The 12,582-nt window shown below is 51.6% G+C and overlaps 1 protein-coding gene across 2 annotated transcripts; it reads left to right on the forward strand.

The window, feature by feature from the left end:
- Positions 1 to 888: 888 nt before the first annotated feature.
- Positions 889 to 11,373, forward strand: PRODH2 (proline dehydrogenase 2). 2 transcript variants are annotated; one of them, XM_045441153.1, is made up of 10 exons: positions 889 to 1,128; positions 1,205 to 1,401; positions 1,482 to 1,620; positions 1,703 to 1,789; positions 5,757 to 5,837; positions 5,915 to 6,070; positions 6,147 to 6,313; positions 9,634 to 9,744; positions 10,143 to 10,228; positions 11,140 to 11,373. In XM_045441153.1, exons 1-10 carry the CDS (start codon positions 955 to 957, stop codon positions 11,322 to 11,324), a joined length of 1,383 nt encoding a protein of 460 aa, XP_045297109.1. In that variant the 5' UTR covers positions 889 to 954; the 3' UTR covers positions 11,325 to 11,373. The 2 variants fall into 2 exon arrangements, with proteins under 2 accessions (XP_045297109.1, XP_045297110.1); XM_045441154.1 differs by having other exon boundaries at positions 921 to 1,030.
- The last annotated feature ends 1,209 nt before the right edge of the window (positions 11,374 to 12,582 follow it).

A 12,582-nucleotide genomic window follows, 5' to 3' on the forward strand; every position in this document is an offset into this window, starting at 1 on the left:
CCTGTTTGGTGTCTGGCTTCTTTCACTCACCGCTATGGGTGTGAGATATTTTTTTAATATATATTTTTTAAGTTTATTCATTTGGGGGGGGGGGATGGGCAGAGAGAGAGAGAGAGAGAGAGAGAGAGAGAAAGGGAGAGAATCCCAAGCAGGCTCTACACTGTCAGCGTGGAGCCCGACATGGGGCTCGAGCCCATGAATTGTGAGATCATGACCTGAGCCAAAACCAAGAGCTGGACGCTCAACCGACTAAGCCACCCAGGCGCCCCTCTCCGTGTGTGAAATTTAACCATGTGGTTATACGCATCATTAGCCTGTTCTTTTTTCATTGCCGTATAGTAGTCCATTGTGTGAGCAGGCCACAATGCAGTTATCCATTCTCCAGCTGACAGAAATCTGGATGGTTTGCAGCTGTTACCAACAGTGCAGTTGTAAACGTTCCTTCCTCTTCATGTTTCCCGATGGCGATGTTCTCGAGGTTCTCTTTCTCTACGTTCTCTATGCTATATGCTCAGCATGGTACAGCTGGGTTACAGGTTATGAGCATTTGTAAATTTATTCAGTAAGTAACGCTACGATCTTTCCCATTTGAAGATGAAGCACTTGCAACAAGAGAGGTTAAGTAACTTTCCCAAGATCCCAACACCAGACTGCCTTGAACCCAAGGGTCCTGGCTCCGGAGTCGCACTTTCACTTAGCATGGAGAGCACCTAGGAATTGTGAGCTGCTGTGCTGAGGGTGGTTGGGGGCTATTATTGGGGCTTTCCTCTCTTGTCCCGTTATTTTGAACTCTGTCCCCCTCGGTTAATAATTAACTGCCCCCCAAGGAGCCTATGATCCTAAAAGATTTGCCTTTCCCTGGCTACTGCCTGGTTAATCAGTCACTGTCCCTGGCCGGGCAAGGGGCACTTGGTAGACCTCTTTACTTGCTGTCGGAGCAGCTGGGGATTCCTGATGCTCCGGACCTGTCGTGCGCTCTGTTCCCAGGCCGGGCCCTCCACTGGAGGCTGGCAGGCCCTAAACTTTGATGGTGGGGCCTTTCACCTCAAGGGCACGGGAGAGCTGACACGGGCTTTGCTGGTGTTACGGCTGTGTGCCTGGCCCCCTCTGGTCACACATGGCCTGGCGGTGAGCAGTGACCCTGGGGACGGGCCTGGGGGGTCCCCAGGCCTGGATTCTGAGCCCTTGCTCTGTGTCACTCCAGCTCCAGGCCTGGTCTCAGCGGCTCCTGGGCTCCCGGCTCTCGGGCGCACTTCTCCGAGCATCTGTCTACGGGCAGTTTGTAGCTGGTGAGACAGCAGAGGAGGTAAGGGGCTGCGTCCGGCAGCTCCAGGCCCTGGGCCTCCGGCCCCTGCTGGCCGTGCCCACTGAGGAGGAGCCCGACTCAGCTGTCAAGACTGGGTGAGTAGGGGCCAGGCCCTGGGAGGTTGGCCGGAAGGGGGGTGTCGGGCTCCAGAAGCTAATGCCTGCTGGCTGGGCAGTGAGGCCTGGTATGAGGGGAACCTCAGTGCTATGCTTCGGTGTGTGGACCTGTCACGAGGCCTCCTGGAGACCCCTGGCCCGACTGGGAACATCCTTATGCAGCTGAAGGTGACGGCGCTGACCAGCACTCGGCTCTGTGTAAGGGACAGACCGGATGGGGGAGGGGGGTATGGCTGCCTACCAGGTCCTCCTCACCACTCCACCCACTACCCTATTCCAGAAGGAGCTAACCACGTGGATCAGAAGACCAGGGGCTTCCTTGGAGCTGAGTCCTGAGAGGCTGGCAGAAGCCATGGACTCTGGGCAGGTAAAGACCTCAGGCTGGGGGAGAATGGATGGTTGGTGGGGAATGTGGGGGGAGCAGAGTTCTCTGCACTTGGATGTAGCAACCACCTGTAAGCGGGATATTCAAACTATGTAGCTACTGCTACTCCCCAGGCTTAGAATAATCAGAATAAGTATGCTATAGCCCTGGGGTCTGGTCGGAAGAGATGGAATATGGGTCATCTGGGGGTCTTGGGGAGGGGCCTAGGGGCTGGGAGTTCTCAGAGGAGGGAGTGAGATGGTGGCTCTTTACCAACTAGAAGAAAGTAATCAGTATTTTGGTCCATCAATTCAGCTATGCTATGTGCTGAATGGCTTGGAGTTGTGATTAGGCCAGTGGGGTTTTGGTTAATTCATTCATTCCTTTCTACTTGCATACACTATTTTTACCCTCCCTGCCATTGGCATCTGGCTTCGTGATAAACAGAGGGGCCCTCCTCCTCCCTGGGTCACTTGCTTTCCTTGGCATCCCTAAGAGCATCACACCTGGTTTTCCTCTTCCATCTCTGCTGGCTCATTCTCCGCCCTTTTGGGCTCTTCTCTGCCTGTCTCTTAAATATGGAGGTTCCCCAAGGCTAGGTCCTGGCTCCCTCCTCCTTACTCCTTAATCCCTTCAATGGGGCCTTCTTACCCACCCTATAGCCTCAGTTTCCCCAGTCTGTACTAATGAGGCCCACGTTTATCTCCAGCCCTCGCTTTTTCCCTGAGCCCCTGGATATCCTCCAGACCCCTCACACCTAGCAGGTCCTACCCTGGCTTGAGTGTCTCGCCAAGGCTGCTGCCCTTCCTGTCCCCATCTCAGAGACAGCCCTACCATCCCATGTCTCAGATTTGAGTCCCTACCCTCCCTGGTCTCCACAGTACAATTCACAACTGTCCTGTTCACTGTCATATCCTCAGCCCCTGGCACCTACACGAGATATGATAAGTAGATGTTAAATAGATGGATAAATGAAGCAAGTGATTTTTAAGCAATAAATTAATAGCGAAGAACTTACTGATCACTCACAATGCACCACACACTGTCCTAAGTGGCTCATATATGTTTGAAGGAAATGTTTACCCTGCCTGTGAGTGGGTATACAGAGTGATGGTTAAGAACTCAGGGTTTGAAGGTGCCTGAGTGGCCCTGTCAAGTTAAGCATCCAACTCTTGATTTCAGCTCAGGTCATTATTTCATAGTTCGTGAGATTGAGCCCCAAGTCAGGCTCTGTGCTGTTAGCATGGAGCCTGCTTTGGATTCTCTCTCTCCCTTTCTCTCTGCCTCTCCCCAACTTGCTCACTCTCTTTCTCTCTCAAAATAAATAAATAAACTTAAAAAAAAAAAAAAAGAACTCAGGGTTTGAGGAAGCCATGTGGCTTTGGACAAGTGGTCTCGCCTCTCTGTGCTTCAGTTTCCCTCTCTGTAAAATGGGGGATGATAACAGTCCCTACTTCAGGGAGGTGAAGATTATGGGAGTTAAATTCTTGGTGAGGTATGTGAAATAGCACCAGGCACCACGCAGGACCTTGATGAGGGTGGCCATCGCATACAGCGAGTTTTTCCAGTTTACCCCAGAACTCCCCCGAGACTCTGCCCTCAATTCTCCGATTGAGGAAAAGATGACTGGGCAGGTGCCCCATCTCTTCCCTCCTTCTGGAGAGTTTTCTCCACTAAGATCCGGGGGAGGTTTGTCATGTTCTCACAGCCCAATTCTGGGGGAGTTCCATTAGCGGACTTAGGCCTACATCTCCATGTGGGTTCTGTTGGATATAACAGAACTAAGTCCCACCTGTTCCTCCTTCTTTAACTTCCCAATTTCTTTGAACTCACCTGGACTCCTTGAGTCACCAAGGCTCACATTGACCCTTGGAATCTCCATAACAAGAACGTTAAGTTAGGGACAAATATTATTTCCACATTACAGATGTGTTAATTCCCTGAATGTTTATTGACCACCTACCATGTGCCAGGTGCTGTGCTCCTCCAGGGGTGGAGGGTGGAGGGGACGATGACCAAGACAAACTCCCTGTCCTTACTGGTCAGGGAGAGACAAGAGACACTCAATAATTAAAACCAAAGCCGATACGGAACACGTGTCAGTAGGCATCATAGGGAATAGTAAGGTTGAGGAAGGAGAAAGGAAAGCCCCAGATCGGGAGCTGCAAATTTGAACCAGGGAAAACCTCTCTGAGAAGGTGACATTGAAACAAAGACCTGGAGGAGAGGTGGGAGCGAGGTAAGTGGACTTCTAGGGGAAGAGTGTTTCCCACAGAAGGAACAGCCAGAGCAAAGGCCCTGAGGCAGGAAGGTGCCAGGCTTGTTGCAAGAATAGCAGGGAGGAGAGTGTGCCTGGAGGGCAGTGAGCTCGGAGAGCTGAGGAGAGGAAAGCAGAGGGGCCCGGATGGGTGGAGCCTTGTGGGCTGCAGTGAGGCTCTGGCCTTAGATGAGGATACCGAGGTCCTAAGAGACCTAATACAAGGCAACACTTAATGGCACTTACTATGACCTAGCTACTGTTCTATGCACTTTCTATGTGTTAATTCCTAGTTACCTCACTCACCAACCTTCAGTCTTCTCCCTGGAAAATGGAGCTTGGAATAACCATCTACTGGGATCGTTGTGACGATTACATCAATAAGCTAGTATATGAAGTCATTTATTTTTTTTTTTTTTTTCAACGTTTATTTATTTTTTTTGGGACAGAGAGAGACAGAGCATGAACGGGGGAGGGGCAGAGAGAGAGGGAGACACAGAATCGGAAACAGGCTCCAGGCTCTGAGCCGTCAGCCCAGAACCTGACGCGGGGCTCGAACTCGCGGACCGCGAGATCGTGACCTGGCTGAAGTCGGACGCTTAACCGACTGCGCCACCCAGGCGCCCCTATGAAGTCATTTATTACAAATTGTTTAAAAAATTTTAATGTTTATTTTTTAATAAAAAATTTTAATGTTTTATTTTTTTTTTCAACGTTTATTTATTTTTGGGACAGAGAGAGACAGAGCATGAACGGGGGAGGGGCAGAGAAAGAGGGAGACACAGAATCGGAAACAGGCTCCAGGCTCTGAGCCATCAGCCCAGAACCTGACGCGGGGCTCGAACTCGCGGACCGCGAGATCGTGACCTGGCTGAAGTCGGACGCTTAACCGACTGCGCCACCCAGGCACCCCATGTTTTAATTTATTTTTGAGAGAGAGACACACAGAGTGAGAGCAGGGGAGGGGCAGAGAGAGACGGAGACACAGAATCCAAAGCAGGCTCCAGACTCCGAACTGACAGCACAGAGCCCAATGCGGGTCTCAAACCCATGAATGACGAGATCGTGACCCGAGCTGCAGTCGGATGCTTAACTGACTGAGCCACCCAGGCGCCCCATATTTTTTTTTTTTTTTTTTTTTTTTAGAGAGACAGTGCTAGTGGTGGAGGGGCAGAGAAGGGGAGAGAATCTTAAGCAGGCTCTGTGCTCAGCCTACAACCTGACAAGGGGCTCGATCTCACAACTCGGAGATCATGACCTGAGCCAAAATCAAGAGTCGGATACTTAACCGACTGAGCCACGCAGACACCCCGGAAATCACTTATTATTATAATGACAACATATATTGAGCGCTTATCATGCGCTGGGCCCCTCCCATTCTTCTGTCAAGGCACACTCCACACAGCAACTCCTTGAGGTAGGTGCCATTATCGTCTAATCATTGAAACAACAGACAACAAATGAGGCCCAGAGAGGTTATACCACTCATCCAAGGCCATACAGTAAGTGGTGGAACCAGGATTCAAACCCAGATCCTGGGTTCTTGACCACTTTATTTCCCTCAATAAATAGTATCCGTGTGATACAGCTACTTTTCATATTTCTAACGATTTCTAAACAGTTTTCCCTTCTCGGTGGTGGGGGAGAGGAGACGTAGGCCCTGGAAGGATCCAGTAACCCGAGCCATTCTCGCCTCCCCTCCTGCTCCCCCAGGACCTTCAGGTCTCCTGCCTCAACGCTGAGCAAAACCGGCATCTCCAGGCCTCTCTGGGCCGCTTGCACCGGGTAGTACAGGTAACATCTTCTGTGGCCTGGCCCCACGACACCTCCTGGGCACCCTGACGCCTGACCACGGCCTCTCTCACCCTCAGCACGCCCGGGCCCAGCATGTGAGGCTCCTGGTGGACGCTGAGTACACCTTCCTGAACCCTGCGCTCTCTCTGCTGGTGGATGCCCTGGCCATGCGCTGGAACAGCCCCGGCGAAGGCGGGCCCTGGGTGTGGAACACTTACCAGGCCTATCTGCAGGTGTGTGGCACGCTCTGGGGGACGGAGGGTGGGGGTCCCGGTGTCCTGACCCAAAGCTGCTGGGGTCCTCCGCCAGGACGCACATGAGCGGCTGAGGCTGGCCGCCGAGGCTGCTGACAGGGCTGGCCTGGCCTTCGGAGTGAAGTTGGTACGAGGGGCATATCTGGACAAGGAGAGAGCGATGGCTCGGCACCAAGGGACAGAAGACCCCACTCAGCCTGACTATGAGGCTACCAATCGGAGGTAGGACTGGGCCAGACAGGCCTCTGAGATAAATGATAACCTCTAATCTCTCATCAGAGCGCACTACATGATGCTGAGCTTCCTGTGTATGTCCATGTATTACTTCCTCTCCCCGGTTTAGGACATCGTCCCTTCCCACCCTGAACAGCAGCCTCCTCTTTGGGCTCCCTGCATCCTCCTTTGTCCCTTCCCCTCCCCAGTCTGTTCCCTACCGGCAGCCAGAGGGAGTCTATTAGTATTGAAGTCAAATCCTGTCCCTCTTCAGTTCAAAACCCTGCCATGGCTCCCACTGCACCTCAATAAGCCCCAAATCCTTAAAGCAGCCCACAGCTCCCTCATGATCTGAGCTTGTCACCTCTCTGACTTCTCTTCCTCCCACTCTGCTCCTCACTCACTGCACTCCAGCCACACTGGCCTCCTCGATGATCCACAGGGCCTTTGCACTTCCTGTTCCCACTGCCTAGAATGTTCTCCCTCCACACAGCTGCATGGCTCAATCCCTCACCTCCTTACGTCTTTACTTATTGGTACCTTCTCAGGGGACCTTCCCTGCCCTCCCTATCAAAAACTAGAACGCCCACACCTACTCTCTTCCTGAATTTATTTTTCTCTTTAGCCCTTACTTACTGGCATCTGAGGTTCTATACACTTTCGTATTCAATTGCACATTGTCTGTCTCCCCCCTCTCTAGAGTGCGGGCTTGGGAGGGCAGGGGTTTCTGTTTTGTTCATTGCTGAACACCCAGTGCTTAGAATCATGCCTTCTACATGGTAGCTTCTGTACAGGTCTGTTCAAAACATAAATAAACAACCCCAAGAAGTAGGTACTATTATTATTACCCCCCACTTCAGAGGGAGGAACCCAGGCACGGAGAGACGGAATCACTTACCCAAGGTCACATAGCTCGTAAGTGGCAGGGCCATGTTTTGAACCGAGCAGGCTGGCCCTACAACCTGCATTCTTACTCACCTCAAATCATAGTGTGCTGGGAGCAAAATATGGGTGAGCTCCTTGGGCCCCCATTCCAGGACCCTAGGAAGGAGGAAATTGTTCCTTTACCACATACTTTCTGATCACCTAATTTAGATCAGGACCTGTGCTGGACCCTGGTCCCAGTATCAACCAAGGTGGTCCCCAGGCCCTGTCTGTGTAAAGCTTACAAAGTCTACCTCATTTCACATTGGATCCAGAAGAGGTTTCTAGAGATGCAGGGACTGACCCAAGTTTACAAGGCAAGTGGTCAAGCCATGGCTGGAACTGAGGCTTGCCTCCAAGGCCCGTGAGGGCTCCTACATACGGTTGTGCCCCACAGGCTTAATCACTGGCACCATTATTATTTCTTTTTACTAAGATATAATTCATATACCATAAAATTCACCGCTTTAAAGTATACAATTCAGTGGATTTTAGTACATTCACAAGGTTGTGCAACCATCGCCACTAATTCCAGAACATTTCATCACCCCCCAAAAGAAACCCTGCATCCATTAGCAGCAGTCACTCCCCATTCCTCTAATCTTTCTGTCTCTGTGGATTTGCATATTCTGGACATTCCCTATCAACGGAGTCGTAGAATGTGTGGCCTTTCGTGCCTGGCCCCTTTCACTTAGCATAATGTTTTCAGGGTTGTTGGAACCATGTTGTTGGATGAATCAGTACTTCATTCCCTCATACGTCCAAATAATATTCCACTGTATGGACGTACCACATTTTGTTTGGCCACTCATCAGCTGACAGACATTTGGATCGCTTCCACTTTGGGCCATTGTGACTAGTGCTGCTATGAACATTCCTGAGCACATTTTTGTGCAAATATACACTTCCAATTCGCTTGAAAGCTCAATCCTCTAGGAGTGGAATCACTGGGTTATACAGTAACTCCCTGTTTAACTTTGTGAGGACTTGCCAGATGGTTTTCCAAAACTGCTGCACCTTTTTACATTCACACATTATACATTCTGAATACATAATAAATTTGTGTGATTAAAAATCACAATGATTCAAAAATGAATTCAGGCATACCTCACTTCCACCCAAATCCCCATCTCATTGTGGAGGCTCCTCGCCCTCCACAGGTAACCACTTTTGTTAGTTTGTTACACATTTCCTAAGGTCCTTTATGCATAAATAGGCAAACACAAAGGTTTTGTGCGTCAGTGTACGAAAGGTATCATGCCTGCACACCGCTCCCTGTTTTTCCACTCAACTGCTTATTTTAAAGGAAGAACAGTCTAGTGATAATAAATCCAGGCCCTGAAGCATCAGACAGCCTGGGTTGAAATCCCAGCCCAGCCACTTCTATCTGTGTGACCTGGGGGCAAGCTTCAGTCTTCCCCTCTGTAAAATGGAAATAACCAGAACATCTACCTCATGGAGCTGACCTGAGAGTCAGAAGAGTGAATATTTGTGTGTCAGGCAGGACCCCAGAGGAAACGGAATTCCAAGCAAAGGGCTTTAACTACAAAGAAACGTAGTAAAATGCACTCTCTTTATAGAGAATAGGAATATTGAGGGAGCCTGGAACCTACAACAGCATGAGGCTCTTAGGGCCCTTGTGCCGTAGCTGAGGAAGAGGGGCCATCCTAGAGGAGATGTGGCCACCCACAGAGCAGACAGGGTGAGCCAGGGAGGGGGCTGAGGGGTGAACTACCCCAAACTCTCTCTCCTCCCACCTTCTGATCTCCTGCCCATTGCACCATGGGTGATACAGGCCATAAACGTCAGTTTCCTGGGTAGGGGGCAGAGGAGGTCAGAGGACAGATCTGGCAGTCTGTCCAACTTAACTAGCTTAGTACATGAAGTCCTTAGGGTAGCGCTTGGCCTGCAGCAAGCTGGGAAAGCACTTGCCTGTCATCTTACCTTTCCGTATCAGTGCCCAAGAAGGTCCTCCTCCCTTCTCACGGCTGCCCGGCCCTCTACTCTCCATTGTGTGCCACCATTCGTTTCCGCCAGTCTCCGCTTACAGACAGTTGGGTTATTGCTACTCGTGTTCTGTAGATAATGCTGCAGTGAATGACTTTAGGTAAATTTCATCTTGTGCACGTGATGTGGCCCTTTGCCGTGAGACTGCCATTGTGCCAGGGGCTTTGACACCCTCATCTTACTCCATCCTCAGCAGCGCTGTTAGGTGAACTTGAATTGTTACAGGAGAGGACAAGGCTCAGAGAAGGGCTAACCCTTGCCGGTGGAATGGAGGGACTTTCTGACTCCAGAGTACTTGCCCTTAGGCACCCCACCTCCCAAGGACAGGAACCCTTAGTCCCTGGGGACTGACCCTTAATCAGCGGGTGCCATAAGCTGAAGAGATCATCTCCCTTCAGCTATAGCCGCTGTCTGGAGCTGATGCTGACCCAGGTGTCCCACCGTGGCCCCATGTGCCACCTCATGGTGGCTTCCCACAATGAGGAATCTGTTCGCCAGGCAACCAAGCGGTATGTAGAAGAATGGAAATAGGTACCCGCAAGAAGGCCCCCTTCCTTCCTCTCCCTTGCTCACATGCCAGGGTGGGCAGAGGGGTGGGTGGTGGACGTGGAATAGGGGGAGGAACGGTGAGGGGCCAGTAGGTCCACAGGGGTTCTGGGGAGGCTGTTCAGACTAAACAAGACATTGCTCCTTATTTGCTGGGGCATAGAGAGGTCTGAGGGTCCCAGGGAAGGAGGTGGGACTCACTGGAGAGCTTTCCAGGGGCTTGAGAGCAGTGGTTATCTATCACTGGGTTTGGAAGTACTTCAAAATTTTAGTAACTGAAACAGCCATATGACTGCATAATGGCTGCTTTCAGCTCTGAATCCAGCCACTGTCTGACTTGACGATGTGGCCTTGTTTGTAGCATGTGGGAGCTGGGCATTCCTTTGGATGGGCCTGTCTGTTTTGGACAACTTCTTGGGATGTGTGACCACGTCTCCTTGGCATTAGGTATGTGAATGGCCCCTTCTCCCCATACCCGACCACCATGCCCCACCCAGTCCTAGGCCTCATTCCCTCCCAGCCACATCCCTTCTCGCGTTCCCAACCAATGCCTGGCCAGCCTCCCATCCAGACCCTTCCGGATACATCTGTTGTTCCCATTATCTGAAGGCCTTGCCTGCCTGTCTCTGAACCTGCTGTCTGTTGGTTTTGTTGGTGCTTGATCATGGTGTCTTATTTCCTGTGTGCTTTGTTATCTTTCCTGTGTTGTTCCCCTGGGTCTGAGACCAGAAGATTTATGTTTTCTTCTGCAGGCACTAAGGGGTACAAAACCACTTTACCCTAAATTGAGAGCTTGAGGTTTCTTGAGGCATCTCAGTGATGCAACTTTGAGCTACAAATATGTGAGAGGGCTGATCCAAGGCCTCAGTCTCTCAGAGATGGGTTTCTGTTTTCTTCTGTGCTCCACTTACGGTCAAGGCCATCATTCCCTGTGAGTGGGGGAAGGTGGGAGGGTTGACTTCTGGTTAGCTCTTACATGGAGGGTGCAGCTTAATTTAGGGGAGTTCCCCATTACAACTCTCACCCTGGTCAGGCTCTGGGCCTCGATCTCTGCACCCCCTCAATTCTGCAAAGTCATCAAATAGCAGCTCACTTTTGCCTTCAGGGTGGAAGGACTTCCTGTGCATCCCTTCCCTCCAGGAGCTCACTTTCTCTTAATTTTGGATTAGTAAGCTCCTTACTCTTTTGGCAGTATTTTTATAACTTTAAGAAGATTTTCTAAACGTTTACTGCAGGATTTCCAGTTTTCTAAGTGGGAGATTTTATCCAACTCACCTAGTCTGCCATGTTCTCCGAAATGAAAGTCTCGGGCCTCACCCCAAACAGGTGTTCATACCCTGCCAACACTCTCCCCACAGGGCAGGCCGGCTATGCTGTGTATAAGTCCATCCCTTATGGTTCCCTGGAGGAGGTGATCCCCTACCTGATCCGGAGGGCCCAGGAGAACCGGAGTGTGCTGCATGGTGCCCGCAGGGAACAGAAGCTGCTCAGCCAAGAACTTCGGAGGAGGCTGCTGGGGCGGGGCCGGAGGGTTCCCCATTAGCACCCCCAGGGGTCCTGTGGTGAATAAAGATCCTGAGAGCTATTGCCCAGGCCGCTGTCCTGCACTGAAGCCGCCTCCTTGGGGAAGGACTAATCTCAACCTCAGTCAGCCCATGCTAGGGAGACCTTTAGCTGACCCTGGAGCACAGCAAGGGCATTGATCAAAGACTTATGATGCCTCTCCCTAACCCCAAGGCAGCCTATCCTGCAATGGGCCTGGGATCAGTCAAGTAACTGATGTGGGTGCTTTCTTAACTCCAGTGGATGTCCAGATAAAGAGTAGACTTTGAGGTACTGCATCAAGAGGCCGGGAGGGACAGAGGGAAGAGGCAAACCACTCATTCACTTGGTAAGCATTTACTGAGGCTCCTTCGGAGCTACACTCTGAGGTGAACAAGGCTGAGGACACAACAGTGCTGAAGACAACTCTGCAGGCCCTGCCTCACAGAGCTTAGTCAGCAGTGGTAGACAGATCCGTCTTCACATAATGACAGCCTGGTGGATCAAGAGGGCTTCCCAGAGAATTCATAAGACTAACCAAGTGAATGCTGAGCAGAGCATTCAAAAGCAAGGGCATATGCATAGACAGAAAAGTGTGGAACGGACAGGGGAGTGGGGAGACAGGGATGGAAGGGTAGACAGGCCAGGTGATGTCATCTTTGATGCCAGACTTCAGGGCTTGGACTCCGTCCCAGGGGCGTCAGGGTGCCCTGGGGAGTCGGGACAGTTTCAGGTAAGGGAGGGACAGAGTTAGGCCTGGCTTAATAAGATTTCCCTGGCGCCATGGAGAGGGTGTACCACAGTGGGGCGACGGGCTGGGAGCCGGAAGAAAGCTGGGGTGAGAAATCCCTGCAGGCAGCTGGAGCATGGCAGGGGTGTAACAAACTGAGGAGGGGGCTGGCTGATGGAAAGGACACTCAGGAGGCTGAGTGGATGCAGACAGACTGGATGGGAGGGAGACATTGCAGGGAGAGGCCCAAGGCTCTGGCTTGAAGAGGGGGGACCCTGAGATGGGGATTGGGGAAGAAATGCAGTTTGGGGGAGATATTACGGCAAGCGTGGGACCCAGTGGATGTGCAGGTCCCAGGGGATTCCCGGGGGGGGGGTGTCCAGGACACTGCGGGCCCCAGGTTTGGGGCAAAGAGATGAGGCTGGGGCAAGGAAAGGGAGGAAACAGCCCACGGGGATGGTGAGAAGCGTGGGAAGAAGACAGCCAAGGACAGGGATGAGGAAAGGCCCACCACCTCCAGCAAGTCCTG

Source organism: Leopardus geoffroyi, chromosome E2 (assembly GCF_018350155.1).
Source record: "Leopardus geoffroyi isolate Oge1 chromosome E2, O.geoffroyi_Oge1_pat1.0, whole genome shotgun sequence".
NCBI classification, from domain to species: domain Eukaryota; kingdom Metazoa; phylum Chordata; class Mammalia; order Carnivora; family Felidae; genus Leopardus; species Leopardus geoffroyi.